General features: G+C 36.3%; 1 protein-coding gene across 12 annotated transcripts in view; it reads left to right on the forward strand.

The window, feature by feature from the left end:
- Positions 1-18991, forward strand: part of kcnq5a (potassium voltage-gated channel, KQT-like subfamily, member 5a) — a 193537-nt gene that overhangs the window by 146222 nt on the left and 28324 nt on the right. For 6 of the 12 annotated variants that reach the window (XM_038272545.1, XM_038272553.1, XM_038272546.1 and 3 more), the window contains exons 3-9: positions 5714-5840; positions 6207-6382; positions 8101-8226; positions 10794-10904; positions 11001-11096; positions 15291-15385; positions 17501-17527. In XM_038272545.1, coding sequence (XP_038128473.1) covers positions 5714-5840; positions 6207-6382; positions 8101-8226; positions 10794-10904; positions 11001-11096; positions 15291-15385; positions 17501-17527 — 758 coding nt within the window. Of the gene's footprint in view, positions 1-5713; positions 5841-6206; positions 6383-8100; positions 8227-10793; positions 10905-11000; positions 11097-14950; positions 15040-15290; positions 15386-17500; positions 17528-18991 lie in introns of all 12 variants that reach the window. The other 6 variants (XM_038272555.1, XM_038272547.1, XM_038272551.1 and 3 more) reach the window with 2 other exon arrangements.

Raw genomic sequence — 18991 nt, forward strand, 5'->3', positions numbered from 1 at the left:
TTCACTGTACAGATTGGTTCTGTAAATCAACACGCACTGTCCAGAGGGTCCATACCTACTTTCTAATATTTAATGTATCATTATTAATCATTAATGTGTTTTTTCAGAAGTCTAATGTTTTTATGTATTCATACTGTAGCCTTTATTATTGAGAGTAATATCTGGATTTGGACCTTGAAAGTTCATATATTTATGTAAAGTAAAGAAAATATAGTCCTCACTTATTTTTTCTTATTTAGATTTATGTGATGATTTCAAAAAGTCAGGCTGAAGTACAGTGGATATACTGTAAGAAAACTACATGCCCATGTTAAAAATACATAATTTAGAGGTCTTTCCATATTTATTTCACCTGTAACATTTTCAGTTTAAACATATATATAAATGTATATATATATATATATATATATATATATATATATATATATATATATATATATATATATATATATATATATATATATATATATATATATATATATATATATATATATATATATATATATATAAATAAATAAACATAAAATAGTAACATGTTGTGGTTCCATAAGTATATCATATATATATATATATATTTATCCAGGGTCGAGTTGTTCTCAGGATCCAGAAACAGGAGATTCTGAAGGGAAATCCAGGTCGGTGACAGGAAGCACCTCCAAGTTCATTAGACAGGCAGAATTCAACAGGGTTTCCAAAGACAGTTCAGGCAAACTGAACAGACGGGAACAGGCAGACTTAGTGGTTGAGAGGTGGAACAGGATCAGGTAATCAGAAACACTAAGGTAACACTGAAACGCTCTCACCACTGGCTCGAGAATAATCTTTCCTGACAACTGGAAGCGGAAAGGTAAAAAAAGATCAGACAGGAAACAGACGGGCTGAGTGATGGAGAGGCTGAACAGAAAATTAGAAACACTAGGGTAACGCTGGACACCCTTTCCTCTATGGTTTTAGAGAAATAACCTGGCCTTGATGACTGGGAGCAGGCAGCTTAAATAGAGGCAGAAGCAGGTTGATCAGATGAGAAGTAATGAGAAACCGGGCAGAATTAGACAGGTAATAGAAATTAGTAAATAAGCCAGCCATCAACGCCAAGATTATGAAAGTTTAATGCAAAAACTGTAACTCACCAATATAAGGACCTAACTGCAGTAAAATATGTTAAGAACCCCTTTAGCATGAAAGTCCAGGTGAAAATGAAAAGTTGCTACAATATCGGAATTAACGACTTGCACTGTTATGCAACTGAATTAAGATATTTCTTATCCATCAGAAGAATATTTCTGTTTGCCTTTCATTTAAGAATGACCATATTCAGGTTGCATATCATATGGTTAAATAAATTAATTGGTCAAATGTTTTAAATAAGAAAACATGGGATATTAACAGGGGTGTTTGTGCTGTTTATATTCACAGTACTAGTAGAAAACCCATTCCTTTGAGTGTGAATACTCAGAGAGAGTGTTACAATTGGCTGGGTTGGTGTGTTTTTTAATGATGTTCCGAGAATGCTGATTTTGCAAACCCAGGTCTATAATGAAACTTAATGAATGCCCAGTGGTGAGTAAAATCAATATTACACACGTCTAAATTAGTTTACCTTGTGCTTACTTGTGATTAAGGGAGTAATCCTTCTGCCAAACAAAGAGATAAATCTTTAGCAGGAATAACTTTAATAAATGAAATCGATTATATCGCCTGTCATTCAACTTTGAATTAAAAAGAAAGGATAGATTTGTTTGTTTCTACTTAATACTAGGTGTAGAACATGACTTCCATGAATCAGTTTTACTATTCCTCTTTCACATTCATGTTTAACATTCTTATAAGGTAATGTTTATATTTCCTGTGTTGTACTCATTGCTTTAGGTTCTCTGGATATGTGAAAGAATTTAGACCTGGTTTTATTTTAGTGCAGGTTTCCCTGCTTTTGTACTTATCTTTTTATTATAAATTGGACTTTTCTTTAAAAATTGCATTACAATTTTACTTTTATTTTGTGGGGGGTTTTCCCTGTGATTTTCCTTTACCCCACCTGTTTTGGATTTTTTATTGCCAAAGCATCAGAACCTCTGGGTTCTGATCTACTGAGATCCCAAGTAGAAAGTGGTAAAATGCTTGTGCGAAATGAAAATAGGTTTGTCATTTAAATGGATCAACCCATTTAAATGAGGATTTTACGAGTTCTACTGCTTGACACTGAGGAGAGTTTGGGAGAGCGGAGTGGCTTTATTTTGCATGTTCCAAAAGCAGCCTCAGTAGCAGGTGTTATGGCTTTAGGGAAAAGAGGCCGACAGAGGAGGAAAAAAAAGGCCTTCTCTGTTTGTGTAAATAAAAAAAAATTAGATGACTATGAGGCACCGACATGGTAGAAGAACTCCTGGAAAAGTCCAGCTGTACGCACTAGTCAAGGTTAATGTTTCAAAATCAGAAAGCAGTCACCACATCATCTCCTCAGACAAACAAGATAAAAAAATAAATAAAAAACATATATATACATATATATATATATATATAATATATGATTTTTTTTTTACAATATATGTTATTGTAATATAATATATATGTATTTTATTTACAATATATGATTATTTTATATTTATTTGAATGATACAGCTGCAAATAAGTATTTGAACACTAAGAAAAACAATGTTAATATTTGCTACAGTAGCCCCTTGTTTGCAGTTACAGAGATCAAACATTTCTTATAGTTTTTTCCCAGGTCAGTCAGGTTTATGTGCTGTTGCTGAGCAACACGTAGTTTGAGTTACCTCCAAAGATTCTCTATTGACTTAGGTCTGGAGACTGGCTAGCCCAATCCAGAACCTTGTTATCATTCTCTCAGACCCAATCCTTGGTTATCCTGGCTGTATGCTGCTGGTCGTTGTCATGCTGGAAGACCCAGCCTCCACCCGTCTTCAATACTCTAACTGAGAGAAGGATGTTGGTCCCTCAAAATCTCTCAATACATGGCCCCAGTCATCCTTTCCTTAATACAGTGCCCTGACCCATGTGCAGAAAAACACCTCAAAGCATGATGCTACCACCCCCATGCTTCAGAGTAGGGATGGTAGTCTTGGAATGGTACTTATCATTCTTGTTCCTCCAAACACAGTTATTGAAATTATGACCAAAAAGTTCTATTTTGGTCACATCTGACCACATGATCATCCACCAGATCATCCAAATAGTCATTGGCAAATTTAAGTCGGCCCTTGACATGTGCTGGTTAAAGCAGGGGAACCTTCCGTGCCATGAATGATTTCAAACCATGACGTCTTAGGGCCGGATTTATCAAGATCCAATTTTGCGCGCAGTAATTTGCGCTCGCAAACTGGAATTTTGCGCGAGGGGCTGAACCATGGTTTGCGGGTGATTTAACAAGAGCGATTGCGTAACTGGTGGCAGGTGCAAAACTGTTGGAGACGCCCTATTTAAATGATGGTTTTGCGCGTTTTGTGGTTTGCGGCATGGCGAGTTTGGACAGCAGAAAGCGCAAAAGGAAATTCGACCCCATGGAAATGGAGGTGTTGGTGGATGAAGCCAACAAACATTTAAGTGAACTACAGCAAAGAAGTGTGACTGTCACACAGAGGAACGCTATATGTGAACAAATCTGTAATAAAGTAAGCGCTGTCGGTGAAACCTTGCGAACAGTGGATGAAGTAAAAAGAAGATACCAGGATATTAGAAGGCAAACCAAAGAAAAACAGGCATATAACAAAACATCTGCGAACAAAACAGGAGGGGGCACAGTAGATGAGATGCCTCTGACCAGCATTGAGGAACAAGTACAGCTGACGCTCTGTGAGGAGCAAATCACTGGAATTGCAGCTCCAAAATGTCAATGCTGGATAAACGATATGTTTTGATGATCGTTTCCTCCTTCATTCCGAAAATATTCACACGGAGTGAAAAATGCGTTCTCTGCGTCTCCTTGCTTCATTTCGATGTCTCCTTCTTGCGACAATAACCGCTGCCATGTGTGCGCAATTACGCATACAGACCATTTGCACCTTCTTTTGAAACGTGTTAAATATAGAGTCAGATACCGTTAGCAAAATTGCTTTCAGGTTTGATAAATCACTTTGCGAGTGCTAAATTAATATATTTACATGTTCTCCTCCCACATGACGCACTTTTGCGTGTAAACGCCCCATATTGCATATTCATTGCAGAAAAAGTACTAAATGGATAAGAGGCGCTATTTAGCGCGTTTTTAAAGACCAAATCCTTTTAGCATGCTGTTGATAGATCAGTTTGTACATTTTTTAGCGTGCGCAGTGAAATAGCTCACGTTTTTATACACGCAAACCTTTGATAGATCCGGCCCTTAGTGTATTACCAACAGTAGCCTTGGAAACAGTGGTCCCAGCTCTTTTCAGGTCATTGTCCAGCTCCTCCCTTGTAGTTCTAGGCTGATTTATCACCTTGGTTAGGATCATTGAGACCCACGAACTGAGATCTTGCATGGAGCCCAATTCCTAGAGAGATTGACAGTCATGTTTTGCTTCTTCCATTTTTAATGATCCAACAGTGGACCTTTTTTCACCAAGCTGCTTGGTCATTTCCCTGTAGCCCTCTTCAGCCTTGAGTAGGTGTACAATTTAGTCTCTAGTGTCTTTGGACAGCTCTTTAGTCTCAGCCATGTTAGTAGTTGGATTGTTACTGATTGTATGGGGTGGATAGATGTCTTTATGTAGCTAAAGACCTCCGACAGGTGCATCTAATTTATAATAATAAATTGAGTGGAAGTGTACATTTTGAAGCCAGACTAAAGGGCTAGTCATAATCCAGCAGCAGTGTGTCATAGTGAGCTTGTCACAGATATTCTTTATTTATGCTCAGTATTGAAGTGTCTGTGCTGTATAATTCCACGCCACAACGCAAGAGGGACAATCATGAACTAGTTGTGGGTCTAGATATGTCCTAGGCGTTGAGGGAGCGGTGAGGGAGTGGAAAAACACAAGGGGCAAGTTTGGGACATGAGGGTGAAAAAGAGTGGGGATCCAATTGGAAAAAGGGTCCCAGTGTTCTTGCACACCTCGCTCTTCCAACTGGTCCATCTTCACGAGTCATTATCCACAATGCCCGTCATACAAACAAAATAAGCTGGTAAGATACCAAACAGGAAATACGCATAGTGTAGAGTAGATGTAGATTTGACCAATAAGAGGCCTCCTGTCTGCGGCAACGTCTGCAGTGCCCCACAGTTTGACAGAGGTGCACCAGAGTATCTGCAAGTGGCATATTTGCGTTAACTATTTGCGTTAGCTGCGACACACGCAGACGACCTGGTTTCTGAGTATAAATCAGCCTTAACAGGTCTTTGAGGGTCAGAGTTCTGTCTGATATACAGGTGTTCAAATACCTATTGGCAGCTGTATCATACAAATAAATAGTTAAAAAGTGATATATTTTGTTTTCTGGATTTTTTTTCTAGGATAATCTCTCACAGTGGACATGCAGTTACGATGAAAATTTCAGACCCCTCCATGATTTTTAATTTAAAAAAACAAACCAAACAAAACTTCAGCCTTTATTATTACTTCCATCTAAATCATCTCCTTGGGCGAAACTGCTCACATAGCGTGAATCACATTTGTTTGCATTATTTTTCCATGGACCGCCTGGTGATACCTTGCAGTGACTATTTCTTATGTTTTGCATTTGCTGAATTTAAATTATATGTTTGCGTATGTGTGTCTTAAAGGAGTTTGTGATGATTGTAGTATTTGGCCTTGAGTACATCATCAGGATATGGAGTGCTGGCTGCTGCTGTCGGTACCGAGGCTGGCAGGGACGCCTCCGCTTTGCCAGGAAACCCTTCTGTGTAATAGGTGGGTATGATTAAAATCATAGACATACAAATATACGAAGGATGTAGCTTGGAAATCTCTGATTCACTGTATCTGTCAAAACAGATATTAGCCAGAATATTGTTAAGCTGAGTCTAATAATCAGTATACTACTATTTAAAGTTTATTTTTTTCAAAAAAAGCAATTATAAAGAGTAGGTTTCTGTCATAAGCACTATAATAAGAAAAAAAGAAAAGACAAAAGCAGCCTGTTGGGAATCAATAGCTTTTCTTAAAGGAGATGGATGACTGCCTGGTTGGATTTAGAAACCAGGTGAGTCAACCACAGTTCCTGTTGCTTATATTGTGCTACCCATGACCTTTAATTTTCACCGCTTTACTCCCCAGACATCATCGTACTTATCACCTCGGTTGCTGTGGTTTCAGCTGGTAGCCAGGGCAACGTCTTTGCCACCTCTGCGCTGCGTAGCCTTCGCTTCCTTCAGATCCTGCGCATGGTGCGCATGGACCGCAGGGGAGGGACCTGGAAACTGCTGGGATCTGTAGTTTATGCACATAGCAAGGTAGGACATTGATGCTCCCTGAGCTGTAACCTTTTTCCAGTTGACATTTCCTTTCCAGTGAGAAATTTGTTGGATATCAGTGTTGAGATGTTGATATTGTTTTACTCGAAATGGCCCCCACTAAGAATGGATTTGTGTTATTTTTATCCATGCTGCAAGCTCCAGTCAGGATTTGGCTTTTTAAGCATGTCTAGTTCATGTGTTTTGTTACATTGATTAGTGAAAGCTCACAAAAAGGCACAGCTGGAGACCTTTATTGACATAACAAAAAATATTACAAGGAATTTAGTATGGAAATATTTAATGTATTGTTTGTATAATTGGAATGAAGTAGTGCTACACATGTAGGAAGTATTTACATTCTTCTCTTAAGTGCCAGCACTGTATGTCTGCAAGTATATTCTTTTAAAAGTACATGATACATCAATTTTATTAAGGGGAAGAGGCATGAGGAGTGGAACATAAACAGGCCAATATCAGATAAGTATGGAAGTAAAAATTATTTAAGAGTAATTCCCTTATGAGTTGAGTTTTTACTCCATTACACAATGACTTACAAACCTATTCAGAAGTTCATTTTTTTGTATTTATTTTTAGATTATTACAACCTAATTCGATTAAACAAAATATAACTGAAAGAAGTAAATTGTCCATGTCTTTTGGTCAACTTAAAACATTGATTCAACTTTAAAAAATATATACTTGTTATGTATTTTATATAGTTTTGAATATATATTGTTGAATACTAGTTTCTGTGTAAATTTCTACTTCAAGTCAAAGGTAATAGTGTCACTAGGGGCTTATCCTTTCACATGCTGTAACTCGCGTGAATGAAACCTCATTACCTGACGAATCCAAAATAGGTGTGACCAGCACAGCAGCACTATTAGCACATTACATTCCAAAAATAAACATACAGACATGGCTATTATACCAGTACCTATCCTGTTAATCATAGAGCAGTATCAGCATGGATATGGTGAATAATGCACTTTAATTTAATTCAGTTTATTTATATAGCGCTGAATTCACAACACATGTCATCTCAAGGCACTTTACAATAGACAATATCCAACGCTTTGACCATCTTACAAAGCAGTCAATACCTAAACCCTATAGAGATACCCACGGCTAGTCCTGAAAACAGATTATCAGAGCTCTCCCTGTATGAAGCTCTTAGAAACAAACTTTTGCAGCTGTGCATTTGGCTTGCTGTTTAAAAAAGGTATGAAATGTCACTGCAGACATTTTATCTGCACTTACAATATCAGTGCAAATGCTGAAATAATTGCTAATTCCACAAAGATAAGTGTTTATTGCTAAGGACTAAGTTTAATAAAAGGAGTTAAATAACACAGTTATGGGATGTATGTCAGAATTACCATTTAACTTTAATTTGCTAATACTAGAAATCCTGTGCACTGTAAACTTGTTGAATTATTTGATTTAGGTCAAAGGTTTTATTTGGTTTATATTTCTAACTGCTTATTAATTGGTTGCAGCGTAGGATAATGTTTTGTTTTTATTTTATTGGTTTATGGGGAGAAAAAGTAATTGATTTGTTAGCAAACGAGTAAGAAGCCCTTAGGGACTGTTTGACACACTTTTCTGTTCAAGTGCTAAATTAGATTTCATTGCAAATGCCATGGTTTCAAATAAAATGCTCCAACATTACCTTATTCTGAGTAACACATAATTATTATGATTTTTGCTTTCAGGAGCTGGTGACTGCTTGGTATATAGGGTTCCTCGTGCTTATCTTCTCCTCCTTCTTGGTCTATCTGGTGGAGAAAGAGTTTAACAAGGAGTTTGACACGTATGCTGATGCGCTGTGGTGGGGGACGGTAAGGAAACAGATCCCAGACACTCAGAACAGTCTGTTTGAATGTCACACTGATGAAGTACTTGCTAACATATTTTGTGCGGGATAATTTTTTCCCTTTGCTTCTTCATATATTTGCAGTTAGGCTTTTCAGATACTGTTTTTTTTTTCTGTGTAAAGCAGAGGCATCTGGGTCGGGAAAGTAATAAGATTTAGCCTCTTCTGAATTTAATCAAGTAAAAAAAAACTATTTCTCATTATTCTGACATTTACCAAAATGAAATGATTTTATTAAATCTAACTGACCTCAATCATAGAATGTTTTTTCTGATTTAATATGACTTGGTGGAAGGGGAAAAAAAGATGTTATGTTTTTTTTATACAGTATTTTAACACTTGGTTTGAGCCATAACCACAATTTTTTATATTATTTAATTACTCTCACCTATTCGATTTCAGTGGAAATTAGATACTGTTAAAAAAAACTGTAGGAGCTAGGCTGCATCCATTGGACAACAGTGATGAATTTCCATTTCCACTTTAAAGCGACTCTTACAACAACAGCAATCCAGAAACCCACTCAAAGGTTTTTTTTTCTTATATTACACTCGGCTGGCTGCACCGCACTGTTTCCTCCTATATCCTCCCTAGAAAATGGGGAAGCAGACAAGACACAAACAAGAAATGGACCAATCAATAAATTCAATTTCTTCCTGCTGCCAGGTGAAGCTGGCCTCAGAGGCTTCTGGGATCGACACTTAGACATTGTGTGTTCCTGTGCTGTGACATCGTGGAGCCTCTCACTTCTCCTAGAGACTAAAAGCTGCTGTATAGAAAGTGTTCAAAGCTGAAGTCTGAGCACATAAAGCTTTAAAGGTGTAGGAGTCAACACAAAAGCTGTCAAAGAGATGAAAATATGTGTCTGCTGGGCATGCTGATGGAGAATTACATTTTTCTCTTCGATGTACAGAAGCTTGACGTATTAATAATGTTTATCCTTCACATTGGTTTTATTTTATTGGTCTTTCAATCTGCATTTGCTTTATTAGACATATGTGTCTGAATGGTATAGAAACGTATTTTAAATGCATCCAGAATTTCTATTCAGTCCCTAATAGATCAAGATTTATAAATGTTTCTTAGAGATGGATTAGAAAAGGCAACACAACAGAGGTTAACCAACTTTATTGCCTCACAACAACCAGAGCAAGGTAATTTCAGAGAAGCCAAACAAAGGCATTTCTTGGAATATTATTTCACTAATTATATATATATGATTTTATATTCTTAACCTCCAAAGACCAGATAGGCTCTGTATTAGAAAATGTTGAGTTAGGTAAGGTAAGAAAAAAGAGGCCAGATTTCTTATGACTATTTCTAGAATTTGATGATTTTTAATGGAAAAAAACATCTTTTACTCATAAAAATAATTTTCTTTTAATTCTTCTGTAAAATATACAGAACTAGAAGAATTTATGTATTTTAGGGATTTTAGGGAACCACAATCTTTTGTAATTATCTGAGTCTTACAAAATACAGTCCCAGTTTGAGATTCAATTCAAATTTAAGATATCTTCTGTATTTGGATCTTATTTATCTGTACAGTAAACATTGAAAATAAAGGACATGAAAGCCACTTGATCCAAATCCACATCAATGCCTCTCGAAACAAACGGAAAATACTTGTTTAACGTTATAGAAAAATTAAACTGTGTATCCTACACACATGGTAAAAAGATCTCTAATATGATATATATATATATCATAATAGGGGTACAAATAAATAAAGGAATGAGTTGACCCAGAACCCACCGAGAGCTGTCTGTATATTCAAGCAAAGCAGGCAGAGGAGGTGACATGACACAGACAGAAAGCCAGAGCAGCCTGTCTGTGTTTTTCCCCATGCACATCGTAGTAAAGGGTTTGGTTTGAAGTAAACCTCAAATTACATCAACAAAGCAATTCGCATATAAAGTAAATAATACAGTTTTAAAAGCTGTACTCCTACAATTAGTACTTACTGTTAAAAGTCACCTCACGTATTTGGCATATGTTGCTGGAGATGCAGTCATTTGGAAATGCTATGATCATTATTGGAGGGGTTAAGAGAGCAGATCTTAATAATGTTACCAGGACCGCTAATAATGTTGTAGACTCCCTGGCAAATACGTCACGGTTGATATTTTAGCTTGTCCCCTGCAAATACCAGTAAATAGACAGGTTGTTATTAAATAGAAAAGCGTGATGTTGTGCAGATGCTCCTTTTGCCTAAGCCTGTTTGCAGTCTCATACCTATTTTCTCCACTGTGATTTAACTAAATAAACTGTATTTTACTGTTATTTATTCTAAAATGAAATAAGAAAAAAGTTTTTGGCTGTTATTCTAATAACTCTGACTTGTTTTTTAACATAATACTCCTTAGCAACTCTAACAATCCTAGCAAAAGTGTGATGAAAATAACCCAAGAAAAAACATGTTCCCATATATTTTGGGTTATGTTTTTTTTTTACTTGAAATGTGTACATTTTACATGGTATTAGAGTTTGTTGGAGCATACATTTTTGACTTTTAAAATGTTGATCCTTTAGATTACCTTAACAACTATTGGCTATGGTGATAAGACCCCGCAGACGTGGACTGGACGGTTGTTGTCGGCTGGTTTTGCTCTGCTTGGGATCTCCTTCTTTGCCCTGCCAGCTGTGAGTAAGGCGCATCCATGCGAGCTCACTGAAGATTTCTTTTCTAATCATTAGTCTAATTTTCTGTTTTTGGGGTTTGGATTTCGGGCCTTGTAGGGCATACTGGGTTCGGGTTTTGCACTGAAGGTGCAGGAGCAGCATCGGCAGAAGCACTTTGAAAAACGTCGGAATCCAGCCGCCAGCCTTATACAGGTATGAACATGGTGGACAAAGACGTCTCTTATATTTTGGATTCTTCATTTCCCAGCAGCAACTGCAGCCTTAGAGGACTTACATTAATATGGACGTCTAACTTTCTCTTTACACTTGCTTTTTCAATGTTTGTTTCCATTTCCTTGGCTATTCTCTGCCTTGTTTGTCATTTTAATATCAGCATGACTGCCTCCACAGCAGGAAAATGTAAAGAGGTCTAATTAAGTTAGCGTGTGTATGTCATATGTGTATGTTAGTCTTATTCAGGCCGCCGTTTGGTGCAGCTGACGGAGACGTATGATGTGTGAAGTACACCTTAGGTCAAACAGGTCAAACACAAGCTAGAGAGATTTATGAGCCGTTTCCATAGCGATCATTCCCCAGGCAGACGCTCCTACAGACCATCACTCATTGTTATAGACAAGACCAGCTGCATTGCTTTCTAATGAAAAACAAATACTGTACCTGCTATGGAGTGTCAACATAAAACAGAAACAGCTTAATTTCTGGTGTTTCAGTGTTTTTGTTTTTTTCTTGTAGATTTGTTTGAGGTATTCTGACAGTGTCTGTATGCATTCTGTCAAACTTTCTCTCCTTATTTCCTTATCCTCCTTATATCTCGCCTTTGAAATACACCATCTTGTAAAGCAATCTAAAAACGGACTGCTTTTTCTTGAAGTCTGTGTCAGGATCCACGAATTATGATATTCAGCATTGCTCTAAATAATTATAGATATCATGTTTGCGAATCTGGTAGAAATGTAAAAAAAAAAAAAAAAAAAACTAAAAACAAAAGAAAACCAATTTTGTTAGTGTTGCAATCTGAAGCTAAAACTTAATGAATCCTGAAATGAAAATTATTGTTGCAGAGCTGCCCTCCTTTTGCCAGCAGGACAGAATTTATTGTAATTTTCTCCTATTACGTGTCTCCAGACGTAAAGAGAGAAACCATTAATCTTTGCTCAGTATCATCAGGAGCCCTGGGTCTGCTCTCATAAACTATCTTCTTTTCAGTTCATACTCAGGATTTTCATTTTAATGTATTTATTAGCTTTGTCTCTTAGATAATGATCCTCCCAACAGAGCAGGTAAAGACCCATTTTTAATTTAAGTTCCACTGCTTTCAGATTTTTACCTGATATTCGTTTGTATTATACAGAGATTCGATGCAGGGCCTCATGGGAGCGGAAGAAGGCCCGGAGCACCACACGTCTTCCACCTTACCTATCAGAACGAATATTGTCATCATTTTTGTCAGCCTTTTTCTTTATTTACACCAAACTGAAAATAATTGTTTTGACTCCCAAACAAAAAAATAGCATGTAAATAGCAACTGGTGAAATTCGTCCCTTTTTTTAGTCCAGCTCTATTTTTTCCAGTTACATTAATTTTAAGCATATTAATTATTTCTCCAATGTAGAAGTATCCATCAATCAATCAAAAGCAAATAAAATAAACCTACATTTGCTTTACTGAAAAAACACATTTTCTTCCCTACTTTTTAAGAACAGCTGAGAGAAAAGGTTGTCTATCATGTAACATTCATATTTTAAGGAAACAAAAACAGGAACCACTAATTAAGGTTCACCAACTTGAAGATTTGTGACATTTATTTCATACAGTAGATGTTCCTAGAGCTGCTGCTGCTGGGGTGGCCGCTTCATAAACACAATTATTTATCAGAATAGTATTTCTCCCCAAATAAATAAATGTGGTTAATTGCAGAATTAAAACAAAGGATGCTGAAATGAAAGATTAAATTCTGTTTATGTTTTTTATACATCTTTACCAGATCTGCAAACAAAACTGAATGGGGCGGTCCTATAAAGACATTTAAGTCCAAACTGGTTGGTTGTGTTTGTGTTATTAGCTTTGTCTGGCTTGCATACTTGCTAAGTGTTTAATATCTTTTTCAACAGGTAACTTCAGAAGAAAACTTGGAAGCTGTTTTGTTGTACCAGATATGACATTATCACTGTGTGTCAGTGCACCCCACCATTTCTCACATCCCCCTGCTTTCAAATAACTGTTGGTTTCTGAGTGTTGTCTGCATGGAGGGCAGGAAATTACCACTGGGCTCAATTCACAGCAGTCAATCTATTGAAAAGGAGCTGCTACTCCAGCATGCTTTCTTCCCTAAAGCTGGGAGTTCAGAGACATGCAGATATATTTCAATTGGTGACAATAGTTCCTACATTTGTTGGGGTCCAGTGTTGATTTCAAACAAGTCTTCAAAGGTTTTGAGTTTTTCAGCCTCGTCTCCAGACTTGTATTCGTGCCTGGCATCAATAAGGAGGTTAAAGTTATCTTTGAGTAAAACACTTGCTGCAAATATTTTTTTTCAACCATGCATAAACATCGTGTTGGATTATTCTTCATAAAAGTAGTTTGTTGCAAATCGTGTTTTATTCTAAATTAAGACTCTCGGACCAAAGCTTTAAAAAAAAAAAAAAGTTGAATCTACTCTACGTATGTATAGTATGGAAACAGAATCAAACTAAGGAGGAACCCTATGAGATAATGAACAGGTTCTATCTACTAGAACATTTTCAGACAGAAAAAAAAATCCTTGTTAAAATGACCATTTCAAACAAAATTACATTCTTTACATCTAGAATAAAAATTCCCGATGTCTAATAATTAATTAGAGATCTACAAATTCCTATTGTTACCGGTCAGCATTTGTATTATTTTAACTTCATGAACATGAAGGAAAATTTACCATTTTTCTTCATGTTCATGTTTTTTTAATTCAAACCAACATTGTTTTTATTGCATCATTAGACTAAAAGAAAGTGGATTTTCTTTGTTTTTCTATTCCTGCTTACTCTAATTTCTATATTTAATAGGGTTGTCACGATACTAAACTTTTCAACTCGATACCGATACTAAGTAAAATATTCGATAATCGATACCATTTTCGATACCACAAGGATACAATTTCAAAAGAAATATTTTGATTAATAATTAAAATACAACAAATAAATAAATACAATAAACAATAAGAACAACATTTTGAGGTTGTTTGCTGTGCACAATATTAAGCAAGCTTGATAAAAAACTTACAAAATTAAAATTAAGTTTTCCTTACTTGGCTATGCTTTGCACACATAACAATGACACTAGCCAAACCGGTTAAGAAACAAAAATAATTCTCAGCAGCTGCAACTGTTACAAAAAAAGTCTGAAACTGAAAAGTGCGTAGAATTATTCAATCACAGTGTTCAGAAAGTGCATTTTCCTCTATTCTGCACTTTAGATGAATGACTGTTTAGGTGCGACTGGTACTCGATACTTTTGAAAATGAGTATTGTATCCGGATACAACATTTCAGTATCGGTACTTTTTTGAGTATCGATACTTTTGACAACCCTAATATTTAATGTTCTAAAATGTATTTAATTTAGCTAAATTGTACTTTAAAAGTGTAAGCAAGAAGAGAATCAAACAGAAAACTACAAAGACACAAAAAAACAAGTCTGATTTTCAAAATATTAAAGGGATCCAGGTATCAATAATGTAGATTAAATTTTAGCATCAGACATGTGCTTAAATTGTTTGTTTTGTTTTTAAAGTGAGTAATGAGAGTAACTCTGGGTGTTTGAAAGGGCAGAAGCTTAATAATCTGTTCTTTTCTGGTTTGTCAAATCAGCAAAGCACCTAACTTTGAAGATCTACTGATTATTTAGGACCTCCTATTTGATGCCAGCATGGTACATCTCTGTATGTCAAAAGTTCACATTCATTTCTTTTGCTCAGTTTACTTGAGTTTTTGCCCTTATGTTTGGTGTTTTTCTGTGTGTTACACATGAATGTTTGTATCCTGTCCATCTCTACTCCCTCCACCCACCCAGGCGGCTTGGCGTCTGTACTCCACCGACGGTGCTCGTCCTTACCTCAGAGCCACATGGCATCACTACCACAGCGCACTCCCCCCCTTCAGGCATGTATCCCCTTCACCAGCACCACCAGCACCGCCCCACCTACCCTCCAACAACCCCCTACTCAACAACACTGCATCAACTCTACACAAAAAAAACTAACAAAGATTTTCTTTTTTCTCTGTTTTGTGCCCCTTCACCATCTCTCTCATGTCCTACCCAACTTAAACAAACCTGACCGTTATTATTTTCCTCCTTACATTTCATTAATTATTTGTTTTATCATTATTTATCCTCTCAACTTTGCACGTAGTGTGTCTGGCGTAGTTATGCTGCTGATGAGAACTCGGTTTCTATTGCTACCTGGAAGCCTCATTTGAAGGCGTTGCATACCTGCAGCCCTGCCAAGTAGGTAACAACTTGCAGACTTACAAACATGGCTGCTGCTGTTCATCAACTCTTGCTCATCAATTGACGTCTATCTGTCGCCGCTGATGTTGTTTTTTCCCTCAACTGACTGCTCCTACTAAAATGTTTTAACCATTGCTGTATCTTTTAACATTTTCTTTTCCCATCAGGCTTGTTTTGCTTTTGCAACTAGCAACATTCTTTAAATTAAGCTGATAAAGGACCTTAGATCTTCAGGTTTTCTGAATACTTTTACTTTTAGCAGAAACCACCTATTGTTATCTTTTAAAAAAAGAAAATAAATATTAAGTAATATAGACATCGAGTATGTCCCCAAAAAAGTATATATTCACTATCAACGCTTTTCTGAAGCATTTGGGGGGTTTTTTTGTTTCAATTCAGTAAAACATTATATGTGTTCATCCAAGATGAAATAGTGTGTAATACTTAAGTTGAACAATACTATTAAATCTGATACTTCTGCAGGCTCCAGTGTTTAGTTAGAGATCAGACATGCACCGATCTCGTTTTTTACCAATCCAACCCAGTGCCGATACCTTTGACTGAGCATAGCAGCTGATACCTGATATCAATCCAACACTGTTTAATAGGTTAAAGCTTTAGGCTTGACATCAACATTGTTCAAAAAAAGGGGAAAAAATTAAACAAATATAAACGGACTTACTCTTATTAACATATAAAATGTACTTTAGTAGCAAAAAGAAATATATACTTGCATGTAAAATGTAACATAAAGCATAGCAGTTGCCTAAAACTCGCTGTAGATCTCTTTGAACTGTATTGCTTTATATGTTAGAATTAAAATGAATTTGAATGCTTGATCACCCATTCGATTTCTGATCCAGGTAAATAGCCAATATCAGATATCTGATCCAATGTTCTGTCAGAACAGCATACGCTGTCAGATTGCCATAAATTGTTCTCAAACATATGCGTGCACATGTGCAATAGAGTGATTTTAGCAGCAGTGTACCAACAAGAAAAACATATTTATTTTAACTTTTAAAAAAAGAAAATCAGCTTTGATTGTACTGTTATTTCTTGGATGCTGAAATGGCCAGACATGACTGAAGTTTCCAGGATGTTGATAAAAGAAACATCTATTGCTAAAAACATCATTATGGATTTAAAATAACTTACTTTAGTTGTAAGAAATGTGACTGCAGGAATTTAAATTTAGTTAGATTTTGTTTTCATGTTCAAAACTTTAGGTTTGAAAAAAACCTAAGCGTATGCAGATCTGACAGCATATGCTATTCTGGTAGAACACCAGCATCAGGAGAAAAAGGAACACTATATGAGAGGAAGGGGAGAAGTTGTGGAGATGTTAGAAGAAGATTTGAACATCTCACAGAACTCTACAGAAGAAAAGGGATTATTTTCCTGTAGCTGGAAAGGCAGATTGAATTGATGGGAAAATATACCAAGCTAGTGTTGAACAGAAACCTTAAACCAAAGAGTGAAACATTTTACTAAGGAAAAGGAAGAATCAAGATACATAAAGAAATTATTTCCAAAATGTATTAGGTTCATTCATTATAAGTACATGCCAAAATTTTCCAGTTTGTATTCTGTCAGATTCTCAATGGTGGTGTTCTTTAAATTTGGCACATTACTAAAGATCCCAGTAAAAACATCAAGGTTTGTAGATCAAACAGGATAAAATGTGCAAAGATTATGCTGGTATAAAAGCATTTGTAAAGCTGTAACACACAGATATTTGAAATGCAAGTGGATTCAATCCAGTTGATTTGCCCCAGACCATTTGTAACTATAGCTTCAATGCTTTACAAAGGTTAATTTAGATCATTGTGTTTTTCTTAGAAGCAGAAGATCACATACATTTATTCCAAATACATGCAGTATGTGCTGAATCCTTTTAAAGTTTCCTGGCTCCCTCTGAGCTGGTGCTTAGCTTGAATCTGCATGGCTACAGCTCGCATGTGCTTTAATGGAAGTTGGCTGTGAAGTTTTTTTTTTTGCTGGACGCCATCCCTAACTATTAATGAAAACGTCCTTATGATTTTATTCGGCTTGATTATTGATTTCTCTCACTTTGTCTCCTCCTCCTTTTTATCCCACTAACCACTGAAGGAAAGAGCAGGGAGAGACTACCTCCAGGTTTGTATAAAACTATAAAGGCATAAAGAAATTAAACAGGCAGTATATCCCAAATGCGTGCTGATGCCTTGTTGTGTTGTTTGGTTTCTCTTGGCCCATTATCATTATCATCATGAAATCTATGCCCAGATTTATTTATTTTCTTGACATTTACAGTTGCCAAAATAAAAGCATCTTCCGATTTTTTAAAGCTTATTAAAAAAAAAGAGAGAGAAGTCTGCTTTTATTGCAGTTACATGTTCATGTCAGACAAATATCAACAAGTACAATCTAACTACAAGGATATTGGTAGATTTGCACTGACCAGAACTTTATTGCCAACGCCTTTTTCTGTTAAGCTTCAGTCTGCTGGTTCTGATTTCAGCTGATCGGATTTCATTTGGAGAACGTTGAGATAAAACACAAGAACAGCATTCAGAATGTTTCTTTCTGTATTTCCTCCTGTGAGCAACCATTGGGTTAAGGGCCAAGCCGATGACATTTTACATCTGTTAGACAGTCCTCACTGTACACGACGTTTCACTAATTAGAAACAAAGATGAAACAGTTACAAAGCTAAAAATGTGTTTAGCATCTTATATTTGCAATTAGTTCTACTAGAACTATAAAACATATGTCTTCATGGTATAAGAGCATTTTAACATTGAGATTTCCAAATCCAACATGTTCAGTGATATATACAGTAGGGTTAAAATCTCTGAAGAATAAAACAGTGCCTTCCTGTTATCACTGTAAGTCTAGCTCTCTCTTGCAGCCTAAATGAATCAGATATTTCGACATGTCATGGTCAGGACGGTTTCTAAAGCTAGTTTGGTAACACAGAAAATAGCTCAATTTAATCCTTTGTAATGAAAACGTCGACATGGAAGTGTGTTTTTGTCAGACCTGATCTTGAGCCACACTTGGTGGTTAGAACATACCACTAAAAAGGCACAAAAAAAAGGGTTTATGTCGATGGAGGAGGTTCACAATTGAATCCTGTTGCAGAACAGGCTCCAAAAGAAGAATGATTTTTGTTACCTTTTTGCAATATTATAAAACAACCTGTGCTTTAAGGCAACATGCAGCATCTTATTATCCTATGCTCTGTTTCTTTGGTCGAGCTTTATCTTTTTATGTTTTGAGGCTTAGTCTCCTCTTCTTCATGTCTTCCCTTTCAAAACGTGACCCTTCACCAGTAATAAAGTGATGAGTGTCTCTGCTGCGTGTGTGTGCTTATTCTTTCTCACATGCCTTCAAAGACAGAAGTCTGTACCATGTCTGTACCATTACACACTTTTTCCATTGAGATGGTATTTATATAACTCATCAAACACAAGTCTAGAGGAGACTGATTAAAGCTGAAAAAGGGGGAGGGGATCAGGCGAGGAGGGGGGGCTTAAGAACAAGAGGATTTTAAAAGACAGAAAGAGATTTGTGAGTTTAATTGTGCTAGTATAGTTTTTACTGTGCAGCGCCTCTTTG

Source organism: Cyprinodon tularosa, unplaced genomic scaffold (genome assembly GCF_016077235.1).
Source record: "Cyprinodon tularosa strain WSP-4 unplaced genomic scaffold, ASM1607723v1 ctg836, whole genome shotgun sequence".
Classification (NCBI taxonomy): Eukaryota; Metazoa; Chordata; class Actinopteri; order Cyprinodontiformes; family Cyprinodontidae; genus Cyprinodon; species Cyprinodon tularosa.